The sequence below is a fragment of the Xiphias gladius genome, chromosome 7, assembly GCF_016859285.1.
Source record: "Xiphias gladius isolate SHS-SW01 ecotype Sanya breed wild chromosome 7, ASM1685928v1, whole genome shotgun sequence".
In the NCBI taxonomy this organism is placed as follows: Eukaryota; Metazoa; Chordata; class Actinopteri; order Istiophoriformes; family Xiphiidae; genus Xiphias; species Xiphias gladius.
This window is the reverse complement of record NC_053406.1, coordinates 8,628,295-8,647,189: the sequence shown is the minus strand read 5'-3', so window position 1 is coordinate 8,647,189 and position 18,895 is coordinate 8,628,295. Positions and strand designations below refer to the sequence as shown.

Below are 18,895 nucleotides of genomic sequence, written 5' to 3'. Positions count from 1 at the left end.
TACAACCCATAGGAGCGTCTCCTGAAATAGGGCCCCTACAGCAGCAGACATACCAGACCTTCGTCATCATGGTTACAATGGTCACAAACACATAGTTAAACTCATGTAATGCTCATTGTTTGGTTAGGTTTCTAGGCACAAAAACTACTTCATTAGGTTTAGGAAAAGACCATGGTTTTGGTTAAGTTAAGTACCTCCTTTAGGTTAGACGAGCTTCATCATCATGGTTGCAATAATAAATATTTAGTTAAGGGTGTGGTATGGTCAAGGGTAAAAGAAACAATGATGACTATTGGTTTTCAAACTGGAAACAAAGACCGATCTCCTGTCAAAGCCCTGTAGTGGACCCATCCATACATCCAAGCCTCCTCCCACTGCAAACTTAGTTGCTTTTTAAAATACATCACCTGACTTCCTCCGTTTTGCCTGTTATAATTACTATGGCTGCTAGATGTCACCTAGCAATACAACCTAACTATGGGTTGTGATAAGCTGCATAGATGACCTCTGGGCCACTTTTTTTTTTTTTTTTTTTCACAGGTGGAAAGTCTCTAATATTACAAGTATAAAGTATATATAGCTGATAAAACACATTTGCTTATACTTTGTACATAAATGTTTTATAATATACTATGAGACTACTTAAAAAATAAAAAATATATATAAACATATATATATATAATATATATATTTATATTAATTAATTAACTTGAAGACTCATAACAATACTACATTCACCTGCTTTACTGTGAAATATATGTTTTTGCTGGGTGTGGCTAAAATGGTTTTAGTATTTGAGAGAAAGCTTATTTTTCTATTTATGAATGCTGATGTAAGTTTGACTTCATTATAAAGCCATATAGTCTCATGTTTAACTTTTAACTATCTGATTTTGGTCAGTTCAGTTCATGGAAAACAGTTAGACACACATATTGCTCATCCTTTATGAAAATTTAATTCTACCCTCAAGTTGTCTAAAATGGTCAGAAATTAAAATGACCCACTGAGACCTGGCTGGCATGCAGGGAAAGCCGTGACTGGGTCAGTAATAGGTAACATAGAGGAGACAAGCCTCCCAGGGACGCTACTGAATTTACCAAGTAAGCAAAAGCTCACAATTTATACATCATTAATATTCTGATAGCCCATCCAACATGCCTTTGTCTTGATATCAGATGTATCTCTGGGTTTTATTCAGTCAGTCATGTTTAACTCTGGACCACACAAGGGTTCTTTTACTAAAACAGTTAATTACTTTGACATTGTACATTGTAACGTTGTTCATAAAAGGTGAAAATATACCCTTTTTTTTTTTACCATGGTCACTGAGGTTATATATGTTTCTTTTGTTTGACTTAATTCACCTCAAAAAGATAATTCCAAAAGTTGTTAAAAGCAGTTAATTGAAGTGATCTATATTTCAGATCACACTTTATATTTTAAGGCAGAATAAATGAGGTTAATTAGTTCGCCAAAATCTTTTGAGATCTTTTAAAACTGGATCAATGAAATGTATTAGTGTTGAAAGTACAGAGCCCTTTGACTTTAAAGTTCTCCTCAGCTGCTAGGGAAAACTACACCTGTCTCACAATGAAAAAAAGTTTAATTAGTTACTTTATTTGTAAGTATTTTCCCACCTTATTACTCAGTGGGGGTGATGATTAAAATGAATTAAGGTGCTCTAATTAGATTAAAATTGAAAAAAAAAATTGTCATGAAGTATGGGAGAAAATTAAAGTAAATGAGAGGAAGTAAAAGCAGCTGCGTTGAACACTTGAGAAAAACTAGGATTGGAAAGATGGTAATTGCTTGCTAAGATGAAAATGATATCCATCAGCAGCTTCATGTATACTTTAGCAATTGTAGCGGCATTCAACAGAGACATGATGGTACTGCAAAGTTGAGAGAGTATACAATAAAAAAGCACTGTTATGTTCCTGCCAGCAAGACCAGCTCATAAAAATTGCCTTTTTTTTTTTTTTTTAAACCTCCTAACAACGAGATAACTCCCCGTTCTCCTGCTCGCCAGCTCTCAGCTTGCCACCAGAGCACTCGGAAAAATATGTAGCACATTGGGGAGAATGACTTTCTGGTAGGAGAACCCATCATGTTTTTCAAATGATTTGTTGTACCATTCCAGTGCAAAACTATCATACAGCAAGTGAGCAGCACCAAACCACAGCTCAGACCTGGAGGCTGCAGATTACAAGCATTCCTTTGCTGTTTGCCACTAAGCAACTCCACTGGAGCAGATGGGATTTGAGTGTTTGAGGGAAGGAAGAACATTATTCATTAATTTCCGCTAGCCTTGATTTTTGAACCATCCACCTTACTGTGACAAGCCTCTGCCTCTTGATTATTTGGGGTGCCCCCTCAATAATATAATCAGTTCTGTTTTTTGAAAGCTACCCTCACTAATGATCAGCAATGCATCAAATTAGTGACCCTCTTATATGGTAAAACTAACACAAATTTTTGCTAAGTGATAGCTTTAATTGTACTTTTTCTCTTTAACCACTGGTCCAGGAAATAGTTTTGTAAGATGTTAGTGGGAAATAATCTTTGGGTCAAAGCTGTCATTAGATATGACACCATCAGAAAAGCCATTTCTGTGCAGCCACCACCGCATCTGCTCACATTAGTCCTCTTCATCTGCGGGATATGAGAAGACCATCAGAGCAGATGATTATATTTACAAAATGTCCCCCTACTGCTCTTCAGAACCCAAAAAGAGTCATCTTCTTTTAATCAAACCCATTGCTTTTTAATGGTTGGCAATAGAGATAAAAGGGAAGTGGGATATACATGGGCTCAGTGCAGGCTTGTGAGCATCCATCACCTAAAAGCACAGAATGTCCTCATATCTGCCTTTGCTCTGAGAGGAAGTGAAGGCAGGAAGCACAGTCTCTGCCCACCATTAGTAAGCGGCACCTCCAGCAATCACTTTATTTAAATCGGCCTGGTGCCGTACCACAGCCCAATCAATGGCATTTATCTGCTCTTTGAAAAAAGCCGATAATGGGATGAGGCGGGAGCGAGGGAAGGTGGGGGGTGGGAGTGCTCTTAAGTGCCTGGTCTCTTTACACTGATCAGCCACAACATTAAAACCAGTTCCCAGTTTTAATGTTTCAGCCAAAACATTAAAACCAGTAACTGCTTTTAATGGTGTTACAGAGAGGTGTATGTCCTTTGTATAAATGGAAATAAAACATGACAGTGGTGATTGCATGATTAGCATTGAAGGCTAATATCAATCAAGAGTTGGTGGGGTCAGGTGATCATGACACCAGGCTGGTGTGAACATTATTTGTACTATGGCATCAAAAATAGGAACACAATCTCGGTACACAAAATTGAGAATCATACTGTGCAATGACAAGGCTCAGGCAGATGCCAGTAAAGAAAGGGACATCGTAGATTTTATAACAGGTTTGGAAGATGAAGAGAGACAAAAATGCCCCTGAAAGAGCAGATTAAAACACCAGAGAGAAATGCAGAGTCACTGATAGTTCCATGATCTTTCCATCTGCTTGTCTGAATTGATTTGTATACTGGGAAAAAAAAGGCCAGACATCTTTTTGTAATGAAAACACAACCTGAATTTTCAAGGGATTTCATTTCAAAAGGCAGTCTTGGATGCTGAGGCAAACGCCCACCAATGACTCAGCCAGTCACTCTGAAACACCTCATGGATGTTTAACACTTTTGCAGTAGTTATTTACAGCATAGGGCAACGTGCAAAAATGTAAAGCAATAGCTGTTTTCATTCTCTATCTCAGTTTACTTTCATAAAAGAAGAACTGCTCTTGGGACTGAAAGCACAGCTGCCGTACAACCCTCACCCACGGCTACACCCCCATCCTGTCCCCAGCCAATCTACAAACCTGGTATGACACACACGTCTATGCTTACCTTGGAGTACATGGCCCCACTGAGGACCTCTCCATTGCGGATCCAAATGATTGAGGCTGCTGGCTTGGCATTGTCAGCATGGCATGTTAGATTGAGTGGGTCACCTGCCTTTAAGCTCACCACCGGCCCTCCACTGATGACTGGGTCCTCTGGGGGAACTATTGATACAGACACAGAGAAAGGGGGGCGTTAGCCATATGATAAACACATTATAATGAATGGATGCTATAGTCTGACATATTGCATTTCCACAACGCTGTGATACTGGAAATCTATGATGAACCACATGAGAGAAAACTAACTACAAATGGCACCTGCAAGTATTTGACTGCATGACACCTAACCTCATCATACAGTTAATTCCCATATGATGAGAGCATTTACGATGCCAACAAGAGACAAAATTTGGGTTTATTGTATACAAATTATGTTTCTTTAGCAAATAAAAGCCACAATTACGTGTAATTGTGCATGGAAGGTAAGGACATCACAGTGAGAAATAGCTTTACCCTGTACTTAATGGAAAACAAGCAGTAGATGGTACAGTTTGAGGATCTGGACAAGTCACAGCATGAATATCAACATGAAAATCAACTCTGCCATCCATCAAAGCAGTTTTGACATCCCCGTCAAACATACAGTACCCACATAAATGTCAGCATTAAATGTAATTAAGTCTATGTATACACTCCCATTCCCCTCGCTCCCTAGACACACAGATGTACATTTGTATCCCCTATTTCTCCCCCTCTAGGCTTTGACAAATACAACAGAGAGAAGAAAGCATCACAACAGTGCTATACGTGCCTCTAAATGGCACTGATCAAAGCCCTATTCCGGTTTTAACCATGAGCTGATCTTTTTTTTTTCTTCCTTCCTTTTTTTATAACTGAAACTGCAGTGAATTATTGATTGACCTGAGTGCTCATTACAATGCAGATCTGGGGCAAGATGAAATCAAAGGCTGCAGGCAGCTGCCATATTCCCCTGCAAAAGCATCATGATTGGAAGGAAGGTTGTTAGGGATAGATTTATGCTGTCAGACAGCACGGAGATGAATGAAAAGAAAGAAAATTTAATTTGGGACACTGTTTTGTACATTTAATGACAATAACTATAAAGGGGCTGTTTTATGGCCGACATAAATGAGAGTGTGGTTCCACAGAGTTGTGCATACAGTATTCTATGTTGCTCACTCTACAGTGAAATTACTGACAGAAAATGGTGTTATCCATTTACTTAACTCAGTTTTAATTCTAAGTTGCTGTAAATCTATTTTTAAAATGATCAAACAGAACTATTCTGTAATTACCTCTTTTAATGATATTTTTTATTGTTAGAGGCAGAGCTCGCTGTTCCCATGGTGGATTGAAATTACGTCCTGCGTAGAAGGGATTCAAATGAAATGATGCAGCACATAATACAGCGTTACTGTTAAATTTTATTTCAGCCTTGCTATTTACTGCTCTTTACTAATGCTGTATTAGAGCTGTTTTAAATCAAATCAAACATTTTACACTGATGCTGCTTGACATTTAACACTTGTGGGACCACAGGGTGATTTTCGTGTGAAGCAGTCAAAGCAAATGCAATGTGTTTGTTACCACGGTTAGTGCTAACTATGATCACTCATCAAATACGTGTCAAAGGAAAGAAGAAATGGTCATTTTCGGCATTTTTTGTCACCAGATCAGTTTTACATTTGCAGATTGTAATGGAATGAGAAGGAGCATTCACAGTGAGTTGTTAGACGAAGAGCTGCAGGTCCGCACATCTTCTACTCCTTAGCAAGGTAACTAACTCCTGTTACTCTTATCGTGCTCCGCTGTAGTGTGGAAACTACATGCCCCTGTGCAGCATGAAATTAGATTGCAGTTGCAATTATTTTTGACCGACTTTTTTATTTAAACAACATGTGTTTATTTAGTTGGACTGTAAACAGATACACCAGCAACTACTTTGTCAGAAATGCAACTTAAGTGCTCCTAAGTTGCATTTCTGACAAAGTAGTTGCTCAAGAAGTGTTTGCTGTTGTATTAAACCACAACAATAACCACAACCAGTCAACCAGGACTGATGTCGTAAGGATTAAAACTTACGACAAGGTGCAGATTTAGTCTTTTGCACATATGGTCATGCATTATTTGTTGCATGATACAGAGCAAGTGGAGCAGCACATTGAGACTGGTCATCCACAGAAACACAAACAAGCACTCCAGTTCTTTGTCACACACAAGCTCATATTAGTCTTGAAGTGCTGTGGTTGATTAGTGCATGCGGGTGACATTTTGGTCTTTAACTGTCATGACTAATACCTCTGCATTACATAAAATTATTGACTAAAAACATGGAAAATGTTTGTTGGTCCAAATTATCCGACAACATAAGCATGATTACAAAGAGTAAGGACTGAATCAGAGCACTGTGGGAACAGGTAAGTCTGAACTCTGACCAGTCCAGACAAATAACTTGACCAACTGGACCAGTGGATTTGCTGTTTTCAAAGACAAATCCCACTCACTGGTTGCTGTTGTGTGTTTGAGTTTAAAATGAGGTGTTAATTCTGGCTGGCTCTCTTTCATCTGGTCTTCATTAATATGCAGAAGGGTGGGTGAGGCAGAGGAATCTCAGGTCAGCACTGGCAGATCAGACAACAGAGTGTGCTGATCTAGGCAAGTAAGAAAGAATCTTTGTGAGAACGTGGTCACCTTCTGGTCCTTCATCAGCAATTGGAAACAAGGTCAAGACGATGACATGAGTTTATTCTAATGCTAAGAATAGGGTTACTGCATGGTGTGCAAGAGACAGAGACGGAGCATGTGAAACGCATTATGAGCCGGGACTCAACACAGCCCTCCCATTTGTCATTAAAGTAAACGAACAAAATGTGAGGCTCGGTGATAGCACTGTGACAGTTGATTGCAATGATCCAGTATTACTGGCTTGCTGTCACTGCTCTCTTGCAGACATGACTGAAACATTAATTATATGTCAGGCATATAAGGCAGCCATAAAAGTTTTTTTTATTTTTTTTCTGGAGAGGGGGAGATTAGAAAGCAAAGTCTGACAGTTTATGAATGACAGGCCTCACTCACCGCACGTCAAAGTGAGGTGATTTTCTTGTTATTGCTCACGAGTGCTTGAAAACTCTCAGAGAAAGAGAGATCGGTGGCTTTTTGCTCTCTCTTGAGGGAAATATCTCCTCTTTACACATATTTACACATAGCAGTGTCTATAAATACATGCTACAGGGTCAGAAGGCAACACAGCTAATGAATGTGCTTATGCCCTTGCAGACTGTTTCAGTAAGTCACTGTTTGAACTTTAATAGTCTCACATGTCTACTATTATCCAGGCTTATGTTTTACATTGAGGGACGTCAGAACATACAGTGCAAGAGGAGTTTATGATTTTGTGCATAGTGGAGCTACATAGGAGAGAGGAGGTCACAGGCAGACCACTGCTACACTTTCAGGTCATGTCTGCCTGTAGGGTTGCCTGCCAGAAGAACAGTGAGGGTGAATGGTGAACAGAGAAGAAGAAGGACATGCCTGGCTGCCTCCATCCTGCATCCCTACCTCTGTATCTTTCTGTCTTTCACTGTGTTTGAGGTCTTACTGTATGTGGAAGGTGGCAATGTGGAGACAGTTTGTGACAGCCTGGACTGAATTTTTTTTCTGTGTAACTAGCACTCAGCTTGTGCTTCTTTGGCATCTTTTTGAGATCGCCTCCACTAAAAGAGCACGGAATCAATACATGAATGAATACAAATGAATGACCAAGAAAAAAATAATTTAAATAGATATTTAGCTCTTTCTCTTCATCCAAGATCTTGCATTGATCCTGTCTTATGACTGCCAGGTCTGACAGTTATACAGAGGCCAAGCCTTGAACTTGAATCAGCCATCATCATTACTGGGCTGTTTGCAACCTCAGCAGTCCCTAATGGTTCTAAATTAGCTCTTTACAGCAGCCATTCGATGGACTTAGCATAAGTAGTGTGGTCAGTGGTGCAGATTGATCACTCCTATTTAATTACAGGGCTGACTCACTGCAAAACCTGCTCCTTTCACTGCATTTTTTTTCTTTTATAATAATATAATCCTCTTCATCTCTTTCAAAAAATTGCATTCTCCTGTAGAAAACTGACACCCACATGTATTTCATTGATTACAGGTTTTATGCGAATCAAAGATAACTGACAACACATCAGACACAAAAGATTTTGTGCTGTTTTTTTTTTCACGTCTGCATTAATCAAAGATGTAAGGTATGTGGCTCCAATTTAAGACTTTAAAACAGCTGTAAGATACAGCCAGTTGATTACATTCATCATTTGGAAGAGTTTGTTGGAGTTAGTTTGACCCATGGCTTTGTTTCATCGTAATTCGTTACATAATTTTTTTTGGGATCACTTTTTGTTTGAGGCAGAAATTGAATTGATCTGTCCCAACATACATTAACCTTTCCCAGTCCCTCTGATAGGTAATTCCATTATTTTGCTTTAAGGATGCTAAAATTTTATGGATGTTCATCACCTCATCCAGTCTGAGATAAAACTTGGGATTCATTTATGTATTACTCCAAATCTACCAATGCTAAACATGTCTGACTATAATCCCCATTTTAGAGACTTCAGTCAAAAAGAAAAAAAAAAAGCGTGATGTCAGAAAGCCTGGACTTCAGTGAGATCATTTACTTTTACTGCATAATCAAAGATATCCATAAATGAGACCAAGGTATATTGATGTGTTATTAACTCAACAGTGCAAGGCAGTAAGTCCGTCACCTCCAAGAAGGGCCTGAATAAACCCTGGGGGTCATAAAGCTGCCTTTTGTCCCATGATACATGCGAATTCTCCAAACACCCAACATAAAATTCTCCAAACCCAAAACATAAAACTTGAATTTATGTGAGAGGAAGCTGATAACATGTGCTGGACTTGGCTGAGAAGTCCTCTTCAGTCTGGTAACAACTGTTGTTGCTGATGGTGAACCTGATGGGTTTTTCAGGCCAAACCAATATTTGGGGGGAACTCCTCCAAAGCAGCCAATGAAATCCTGCGAGCACCCCGGCTTTCCAGGAGCAAGAGCAGGGGAGAAAAAGCAATTTGGAGGCGAATGAATGAGAGAGGGCTCCTCACAAGGAGGCTGGATGGTATCAGGGAGGGGAAGGCTGGCAATGTGTAGCTGCTGTAGCGCTGTGCTTCAGCAGACGTGTCCAGAACAACAATGAGCTTCCTGACTTGCCTGTCTATTTCACGAGAATGCTCGCACGGGCCGCCTGTCACCCCACTGCGACAGCTTGTAGAGTTTGTGATAGATAGATCAGGAAAAAAGAAGACAAAAATGGAGAGGAACGGACTACCCAACGCAGGTGGATACAAGAGACAGGCGTGGCTCACTGGCCCATATCACTGGCCCTCTTCAAGTGCTGTCATTGTACATCTGTTTGAAAGCCAGAAGATTCTCAGCCGTGTGTGCACATGCACACACAAAAGACGGGAGAAGGTGGATGAGTGAAATGACTGAAACAAAAGAAAAGTGAGAGAAATACACAAAATCATTTGACTCTCACAAACAGTATGGCGGACTGTACAAGAGGTGTACACAAAATTAAAAAGAAGCAGAGGATCGATTTGCAGGAAAGTGTGATGCCACGTGGTAAAGAATAATGAGCTTGGAAGGGAAATATGGGATAGAAGAAAAAGGGAGACAGAGGAAGGAAGTGGATGGGAATGAATGGAATAGGGGACAAACGAGAGAAGATTCAAAGGCTGGGGTATATACATGATGAGTTTTTGGCAACATTTTAACGACTGGAGTATGGAAACACTTAACATGATCTACCAAATGAACAGTGCCAGATAAAATGGAGGAAAGGATGAAGATGAGATGAGGAGTGGGAAGATGCCAGAGCTGTCAGAGACATGGAACGCCTGCTCCGTCACAGCGCAGCCATGTGCAGCCCCAGACGCTACTCTCCACAGATTGGGAGGGTGCTGACATTGCTGCTCACCACTCGGCTGAGTTGTGCTATGTAGTTATGTGTGTATGTGTGTGAGAGTGGGAGGCAGGAAATTTGACAGTTGGGCTCCTAAAGCACAGTTAAAAATAATAAGCCGATCATTAGTTTCTGACAACAATTACAGTTAGCTGAAGCGAACCTATTTACTATGTAATGTGAACTCAAATCAGCTCAGCACCTGTACACAGTTGGCACTGTTGTTTTGCAGAGCACAGATGTATTTGCGTCACTTCTCCTCCTTCTGCTGAAATGCTGCAGAAAAAAAAGCTTCCTACATACAGTCTGTCTACCGTAATCATGCACCTGTTCACAGGCTCTCTGATATCATAGATGTAGTTATCATTCCATCTCGTGTTTCAGACAAAATGGAAGGAAAGGCAGTGCAATATGAACATTACAGTCCTATTTTCTCCCAGAACGACTGCCGTTTAGGACACTTATCTCTCCCTATGCTTCGACTGTGATGCTTGGCTAGACCGAAATTAACTTTTGTAAGAGACAAATTGGTTACTTACACTGGAGGCTTTTTTTCTTTCTTTCTTTAACTTCTGTGAAAACTCGTAATTGGACTGCTGTGAAAATTTGAGTGGCTCAGGGTTTGGCTCACACATGCATACACACACAGTTTCGACAGCAGCACTCTGTGAGAGGGATACATGTACATCTACACACACAAAGTGCTCATGCACAAAAATCTTATTCATACTCAGTGTGCAAGGTAATAGAACAACTAACGCCAATCCCTACACAGCAGACTGACTAAAGTTGCCTCTAGCCCTGCTGAAGCGTCACACAGCTCTGCAGAGGCTACTTACACAAAATAATTCATGCCTCAATAATAATAATGGCTCAGGTGAACAGACAAACAGAGCAGATGAAACTTACTTATTTGCATAAGCTTTTTTTTTTTTTTTCCCGGAAACAAATTGCACATATTGTTATATAGTCAGGTCAAACAATGTTTCTTATTACAGTCCTATTTCTGGTCAGCGGTTCCCACTCGCTGTGAACAGTATCAGTGGCTGAATTAGCAGTAAAACAGCTCACACACTCTCAGCAGAGAGCAGAGCTAGCACCATGGACAGTGGTTTTGACAAAGTACACATTCATGGACTGTGTGAAATAGTTTCTGTGAATTGTTTCCAGCATGAAAACTTGTAATTCCTCAGTAGTTTTCTTTTTTTTTTTTTACCCTGCCCTCAAAGTTCACCTCCATTACTAAAAGGATGGCAGCGTGATCCTTGAGAAATAATGAATTCAGACTTATCCATGGAAATGGCTGATTCAGCTTTGGCAATTGGAAACAACATTAACAAAAGATACCCTTGGGCTTTTGTGTACATGAATATTGTTGCTGAAGCACGCATCCAAAACATTAACAATGCAGGAAAGAAAAACAAACATCTTGCGCACAATGGTTCATTCAAATGGCATACCATCCAAAATGTTTGTCAGAAGACCAGCATCATACTGTGTTAATGAATCCCTGTCATTTTGAAAGATTTTGTGTGTGCGTGTGTGTGTGTGTGTGTTGAGGGGAGGGGGTTCTTTGAAGTTTCACCCCCTGCAACAACTGTATGTGCATCTCATTTTAATAATGTAATAAAAGAGATCAGGTTCAAATATAAAGCTAACAAAATACTATGCAGGAAAGACATCTGACGGCAGCAATAACACATATGAAGGGAAAAAAGAGAGAAACTATTCTTGGGTGTGCCTGTGTAATTTTAACTTTATAACTAGTGCAATGACTAACTATGCACTGTCTTCAGACACAACCTACTCATGACAGTTGATAAGTACTCTCGTCATAACAGTTTGATCATGACTTGAATAATATGTGTTGTATAATGTACTCTATTGTGACCTCTGTTTCAAAACATTTAAAAATATTTTGATTGTATATGGAATTAAGACCTTAAAAGTAAGGCTTTTAGACAACCTGACAGCCATGTGTTTTCCGCAAAGTGAAATATTTTCTCCTAATGAAGTGTCAAGCTTCCCAGCTTCTGCCTTATCTCAATAGCATGATCTGCAGTATGACCCTCATGACCCTGCACTGGGCAGAGCTGGAACAGAGAAGTAAATAATTATGAAAACATGTGTCAAATATGTATCTAAAACTAAACCAAGCTGATCAACCTCGCTTGCCCTTGCTACACTTTGAAAAGCAACATTTTGCCACACACTTTGCAGTCTTGTAGTTGTGAAAAAATGAATAATCTCTTTGAGTCTCAAGATAAACTGACAATGGTTAAAAGACTGAAATCAGTCAGCTTACGCAAAATTTGCAGTTATTACCCAAGCAGCAGCTCAATGGTAATTAATAAAATCAGAATGAATGTAATAGTGAGAATCCATATTGGCCACTTCTTTATCTTGGAGTTTATCTTCAGTAAATACCTGATTTGAGTTTCAACACTTCAATTCACAGAGATTATGAAGATGTACAACGCCTCTCTGACTTACTACGCAATTTAATTGTATATCATTTCAACACATTGTTTTAAACTAAGAAAATTTACTCATCAAGGAACTCCATGGCTTTGCATTAGCTAGGAATGATTCAGCGAATTAAAACGAAAGAAATTAAAGAGGAAGAGACAGTGAAACAAAGGGACAGCAATAAATCGATAGATGCCACCACATTTCATTATAATATTATGACATATTTTCCTTTGTGGAAAAGATTAACACGTTCCCGATTAACAAAAACAGAGAACACCTTAGACAAGTTACTCAGCGGAAGACCTTAATCAAACAATGGTGATCTCCCTTCCCCTTGTTCTAGTGGTCCCCAACCTAAGGTAGAAAGATTGGGGCAAAGGTCTGGAGCAGTGCCATCTTGCTGCAAGGAATATAATTAGTCTCATGGGTCTTTTTTGGACCTCAAACCCTCTATTCTCTTATTTCATGACTAATTCACAAGACCTCGATTCTCCTTTAGCATCTGAGGGTAAGCCTGCAAGCCACGCAAATGCTTGGATGAGCGAAGTTCACCATCAGTTTTGTTCTCAGAGCTTTTTGATGAAGGAACTTCATTATTGTTCATAAATGTTAATCTGGTCATTGTTTTTCTGTTTCAATTTGATCAATCTTAAGTGAAAAGAAAACAAAGGCTCTTGCTACTTCTTATATATTTTCTTGTACATTGGCAGTTCAGTTAACGTCGCTGCTTCTGTGTCTTTGGAGCATGTGAATTGTTCGCCTTTCAAGGACCAACTCGGCAGATAATTTGGAAGAAAAGCAGGGAAATGGAAAACATGCAGTTTTTATTATTTGGCAGTGATAAAAGTTTTTCTGTATGTGTTGGGAAATATTTGTATTATGTCATTTCCAAGCCTATGAAAGTCAAGAGGATACAAGTTCCTCTAATATGGCACATGGAGGAGTTTTGGCTGAATTGAGTTATGAAAGATGGAGGGGAGAGTTTTAGATTTATTCTGCTGTCAACTCAGAGAAGGGAGGCTGCATGTGTATACACTGTTGGGTATGGGTTTGCATGTAAGCATATTGTGTATGTATTTGTGTGTGTGTGCACATAGGTGTGTGGGGCCGTAGCTGTCTTCCAAGTCGATAGACACACTCTGTCACCACTGGCAAGTAATTGACAGGTTGGAGTTTGCAGTGACACAGGCCTTGCATATATTTCCTGCATTACCTTGTGTGTATGTCAGCCTGGAGTTCTCCCTGGCAGTGCAGTCAGGAGTCAGCTAGCTTGGCAGGGGATTAAACAAAAAAACTTCTATTCAGGCTTAGTGGGAGGAATGATAAACTCTCTCACACTCATTCAGCCAAGTAGGTAATAAAGGCTTCCCCATTTCTCATTTAAATACAGTAGGGCTAACTAGTGCACTTCCTGCATCTGTACATTGCTTGCAGTCCAAAGTCAAGCATTTGCAGATAGTTTGTTTCTTTGTTGTAATTACTTTGAGTACTTAGTGTAGGGTTTGCCAAATCAGGAAAGCACAGTGTCAAAGGGATTAAAACAAAAGCCAAGAATTATTTGCATCGGCTATGCAAATAATGCATTCACAGTGGTTTAAATGGGAATATTTATATAATTATAATAATTATAATGAAATGGCAGTTTCATACCTATGAAAACTTTCAAGCATACTAAGAAGGCTAAAGAAATTGGTATCGAATTGGATATTTTAGTGATAATAATGCTTAAACCTAACTGTCCTCGATGCTGCTCAAATAGCAAGGTGTCTGTGAAAACCCATAGGTAAGATCAGCTAAACACCGAGAGATCTGAACAAGTATGGAAAGACGGACAGTAACAGAAGCTAGGAAAGTGCAGTCACAATAGACATTTTTAGCTGTCTGTACAAGTATCCATGATGATTCACTCATATCCATTTGCAGGGGGGCTCGTGGCAGCCAGAAAATGTTATGTCGCAATTTGTCTTCCTCTCTCTCTTTTTCTCCCGCTGCCTTCTCCCCTACAAATCGTTAGTTTCACTTTTCATTAGGCTGGATCAATAAGGCGGATCAGTCGCTCGTGGCGAGGATACTGCGTGCAGACACCCCTCTCTCTCTGTCTCGCAACTCTTTTCTCTCCTCATTCCTTCTCCCTTGTTCTCTTTCGCTTTGTCACTGACTCCAGCTATCTTTCCAGCAATCCTGTAGTGAGGGAGATTGTGAGAGGCAGTAGGAGACAGGAAGCAGCAGGAAACTTGAAGGGCCCCAGAAAGAGACGTGATTGCACTCATGTTAGCCAGTAAGGCAGAAATGGCAATGCTGAATGATAACCCAATAAAGTTTAATTAAGGGCCTGTAACCTCTCAAGCTTACAGTAGTAATGAAAATAGAGGCTGCATGCAGAGGAAGGAAATTAAAGTGGAAACGTGAGGGTCTGTCTAAGTTTAGTCATATTAACACTGGCTGCCAAATGGGAAACAATAGCATGGATTTAATTCTTTTCTGATGGTTTTAATACAAGTAACATCTGATGGTCTCAGGTTTTGCTGTGGATATTTCATCGTGTTTTAGGTAAGACTGCTTGTGAACACCTGTGTTTGTGTGTGTACATATATTTATAATTTCTCTGCAACTGGAAAGTGAACAAGGACACATACTATACATTATTATTGTTGTGAAGCACTACTTTTGCCAGGGCCCATTGAGCTCTGGTAGTGCCTCTGTCCAGTGCTTTGGATCAAGAGTATAGATTTGGGTTTGAATATTTGGATGATTCACATGGGCTGATTCTCCTGTTCTCCTTCAGAACCCTTGGACATTGATCCTAGTATTGTAGCAAATAAAAGCAGAACACTGTGATATAAGTATATCATAAGCAAACATTGGTAAGACAGTAATAAAGACAGGTTCTGTGATGTTGATTTGATTTTGTTATTCTGCCTCTTAAATCCTCAGAATCCCTTCGAGAGTAACATGAAATATCGAAAACAAAATCCAGTGATACCAGTGAAGGCCTTTCCATGAGCTGCTTTGAACCTCAGTGACTGGAGGCAGTTGGTGCCAGTACAGTGGTATCGTTTGGAGTATGTGTATGTTTCGTTTGTGTATGTTTAATCTGGACTCACCCAGCACAGTGAGACGGGCAGGACGGGACCTCATGGCAGCCTGGACAGCCTGGCACTCAAACACGGCGTCGTCCATCAGCTCGACACGCTGGATCCGCAAATGATGCTCTCCTGAACCGTGGTCGCCAATCACTGTGTAACGAGGATAGCCTGCAGCGCAAACACATTTGCTCAATTTAATCACCCTCAAATTAAAAATGCTACTCATTTGCCAAAACAAAGAAGGTAAAACTGTCATTTAAGAGTTTTGCATACTTTTAGCAACAACAGAACCTATCAAGAAAATTCAAGCATGTTTTATAACATGTCTTCTTAAGTGATAAGGTTTATTGTCAATTAGTCAATTGCAATTGGCAAACACGTTTAAATTGGTAGAAAGCATAAATGAATGTGTCCATCTGATGATGCAAAATATTGTTATCAGCATATCAATTCTAATTAAGCTGCATAACCAGGTAATTCAAATAGAAGGTAGGTGAGTAATAGATTACTTTATAGGTGTATGTATTTTTGGATTGTTCATTTGTTAATTTACTCACAATGCTTTTTCAGACATGTTTTTATAGCACTCCTGGCAATCTTAATGAGCTGCTGTGGAGGTTGCCGCATTCTGGAGAATTATGTTTTACTGCAACCGTAAACAGGAACAGCTCGAGTTTGAGTTGTTTCAGCATTGCTCTGTGAAATGATTTATAGTTTAATAATGTAAGAAAGCAGAGCAATATCCAAGAGACCTGGGCATTTTACACAAGTCAAGCGAGATGGTTTTAAAGATATCCCCTTAACCATTATCGAAATATGCATTGCGAGTGTGCTGTGAAGTGAATCCCTCCACCGGGGCAAATAAGCTGGAAGAAGAATGTGCTTGACTGGGAAGCATTATGGGCTATTGTTTCATGCTTTTGAAATTGCTCATCGCTGATGATCCCTTTTACTTTTTTTCTAACTCCATCTTTCTAATTATTGAGAATACATACGTGGAATGAAATGAGAATGTCTGTTCAAACTGCACTCCAAAAAATGTTAAGAATTTCCAGAAAAGAATTGCTTTTTTCTTCCGCTGGTCCTTAAGTAATTGATCAATGATGAAACTAGTAAACAGGATTGGAGAACTTTAAAGCAGGACAAGGCCAGACTTTTAACAGAGCTGAACTCCAACTTTGTGCTTTGTAAAATAAAACTTCATTCGTTAGACTCACACACTTGTCATTTCCTTTCCAAAAAAAATCTATTACTACCCATCCAACCGTTGGGTCAGTGCCAACAAATGTTGGAGTGTAAAATATTGATTTCTCAGTAACACATAGCCAATGACTCATATTCACTTCAGAGGTCCCCAAACACTTCAGTCTTTCACTGTAAAGGTTTTACAGGCTGGTTATATGTTTTAGCACCCAAAAGGAACATAACAGACTGGGCAGCCTTAAAACAGCTTTTAAGTCCTTGAATATGTCTCCTGCAAAAACCCATCCTATGCTCAAGTCCAATTACAGATTGTTGCTTCATTGAATCCAGTTGCCTTTAATAGAGCATGAAGTGGGCTCATTTTATGCTGGTGGGGTGAGTTACAGCCAATTAAGCCACGCATTTCATCCTCCTATGTGTGGGTCTATACAGTGGGATATGAAGGACACAAGAATGACTAAATGTAAATATTAGAGCTGAGGAGAACATAAACTGAGGAGTGCTGAATAATTGGTGAGCTAAATAAAAAAAAAACAAAGATGTAAGCTCCACCAGTGGATGTTTTGTGGCCAAACTAGTCACCCAGGTGATAAAATGTTTCCTTTCTTTGAATTTACTTTCTACATTTGTCATTAAGTGAGCTATAGCAAGGCTTCAGTAAAACAGGCTGCAAATGTAACAGGGTTAATAGATACCTGGTCACAACTTAAAGCTTCCATTATTAATATTAATAACCACTGAATGAAAAGGAGCTTTCTGTGTTTTCATGCTCAGAATAGCACCTAAAATAGAGGACGCACCATTATGTGCACAATGTCACCCAGAGAACCATTTTGCTTCAATTTTATGTTTATTGATGAGATTCAAAGCAATAATGCCATTGAGGATCACAAGGGTAATGATCATTGCACATTCTCAATGATGTGACCTTGATTTGACACCAGTCCACCTAGCAGGTCCTTAAAATATCTACCTCAGAGCCAGAATTTACTTCAAATGCACTTTTGTTCTTCTTGTCTTAATTGTTTCAAGGTATAAACAATGTAAATTTCTGTTGCACAAACAGATGGTTTCGGTCTACTACTTCATCTGTGCCTCCGGCAAACTAAGAATAATTTTATTGTGTGAGTATACGGCTCTGTTCCTGTTTCATCTCTGTGCATTAACAGGATCCAAAAAGAAAAGTCATCTGCTTCTGTGGTGGATAGGAAATGATAAGAATGTTATAATCTGTTTTCTAAAGAATGTAAACATACTGTAATAGGTTTTTGTCACCTTATAAGCACCTTCATCGTACATTTTGTCAATATCACCGAAGTGTACCTAAAAAAGGGCCATTGATCTAAGATCTCAGCGAATTTAAAAGACACAATGTGTTACCGCAAGCAAACAATGTAAAATAGGCCCATTAAGGAGTAATGAATCCATCAGGGGGGAATGGATTTGTCTTGAGGCTGGATCAATGGTTTACACATATGTGTGTGTGCATGTTAGTATACAGACACTTGAGGCGTGGCCTAGTGATTTATAGCATTCACCTAGAACATGTTTCACACAGTGTAACCATCAGGGGATAGAAACAGGTTAGCAGCAGCTGTGAAAGGTGACCGGTGTTCATATTGCTCTCATGAGAGGAAAGAGTGACACATGCTTGCTGCTGAGGATCTACTAATTGTCGGCTTCTCTTCTCAAGAGTTCACTCTCCTATAACCCAAGTGTATGGCATAATGTATACAAACAAATCCTTTTCACTTTTTACTGTGTGTGCACCTGGAGAATTCGCTTATAGCTGTTTTGTCTTGTCACTGTCATCATGCGGAGCAGATACATTCCCCATCATGCATATTCATGACATTGATTGGTAGGTTCTGAGCTGCTGTGGGGCTACTTTACTTTTCCTTAATTAGAGTGGAAAAGCATGACACAAAAGGGAATGAATAGGAAATTCAGGGACAGATAGAAATCATTGGCTTTTGTACTGTGATTTCTTGCACTGAATGGTGAAAGAGTTCTCTCAGTTTAATCACTGCTCCTGTGAATGGAAACAGGTCCCAGGCGGAGCCTGCCGTTGCCGACGCAGCTTCTTTCTATGAATAGCCCAGCAGACCTATATTATTGAAATGCTCCATGCAACATTTGATTCGTTGCACTTTTTATGTATACAGCTGCCACTTTCCTTTCATTGTGTACATCTTGCAGTGGATGTACCAACACTCTT

The 18,895-nt window shown here is 39.6% G+C and overlaps 1 protein-coding gene across 4 annotated transcripts in view; it reads right to left on the bottom strand.

Annotated features, from left to right (window-relative positions):
- kirrel3b (kirre like nephrin family adhesion molecule 3b) overlaps positions 1-18,895 on the bottom strand; it is a 155,620-nt gene that overhangs the window by 41,721 nt on the left and 95,004 nt on the right. For all 4 annotated transcript variants that reach the window (XM_040129858.1, XM_040129860.1, XM_040129859.1 and 1 more), the window contains exons 4-5: positions 15,493-15,642; positions 3,913-4,070 (exon numbers count right to left, since the gene is read on the bottom strand). In XM_040129858.1, the coding sequence (XP_039985792.1) occupies positions 3,913-4,070; positions 15,493-15,642 (308 nt within the window). The remainder of the gene's footprint in view (positions 1-3,912; positions 4,071-15,492; positions 15,643-18,895) is intronic.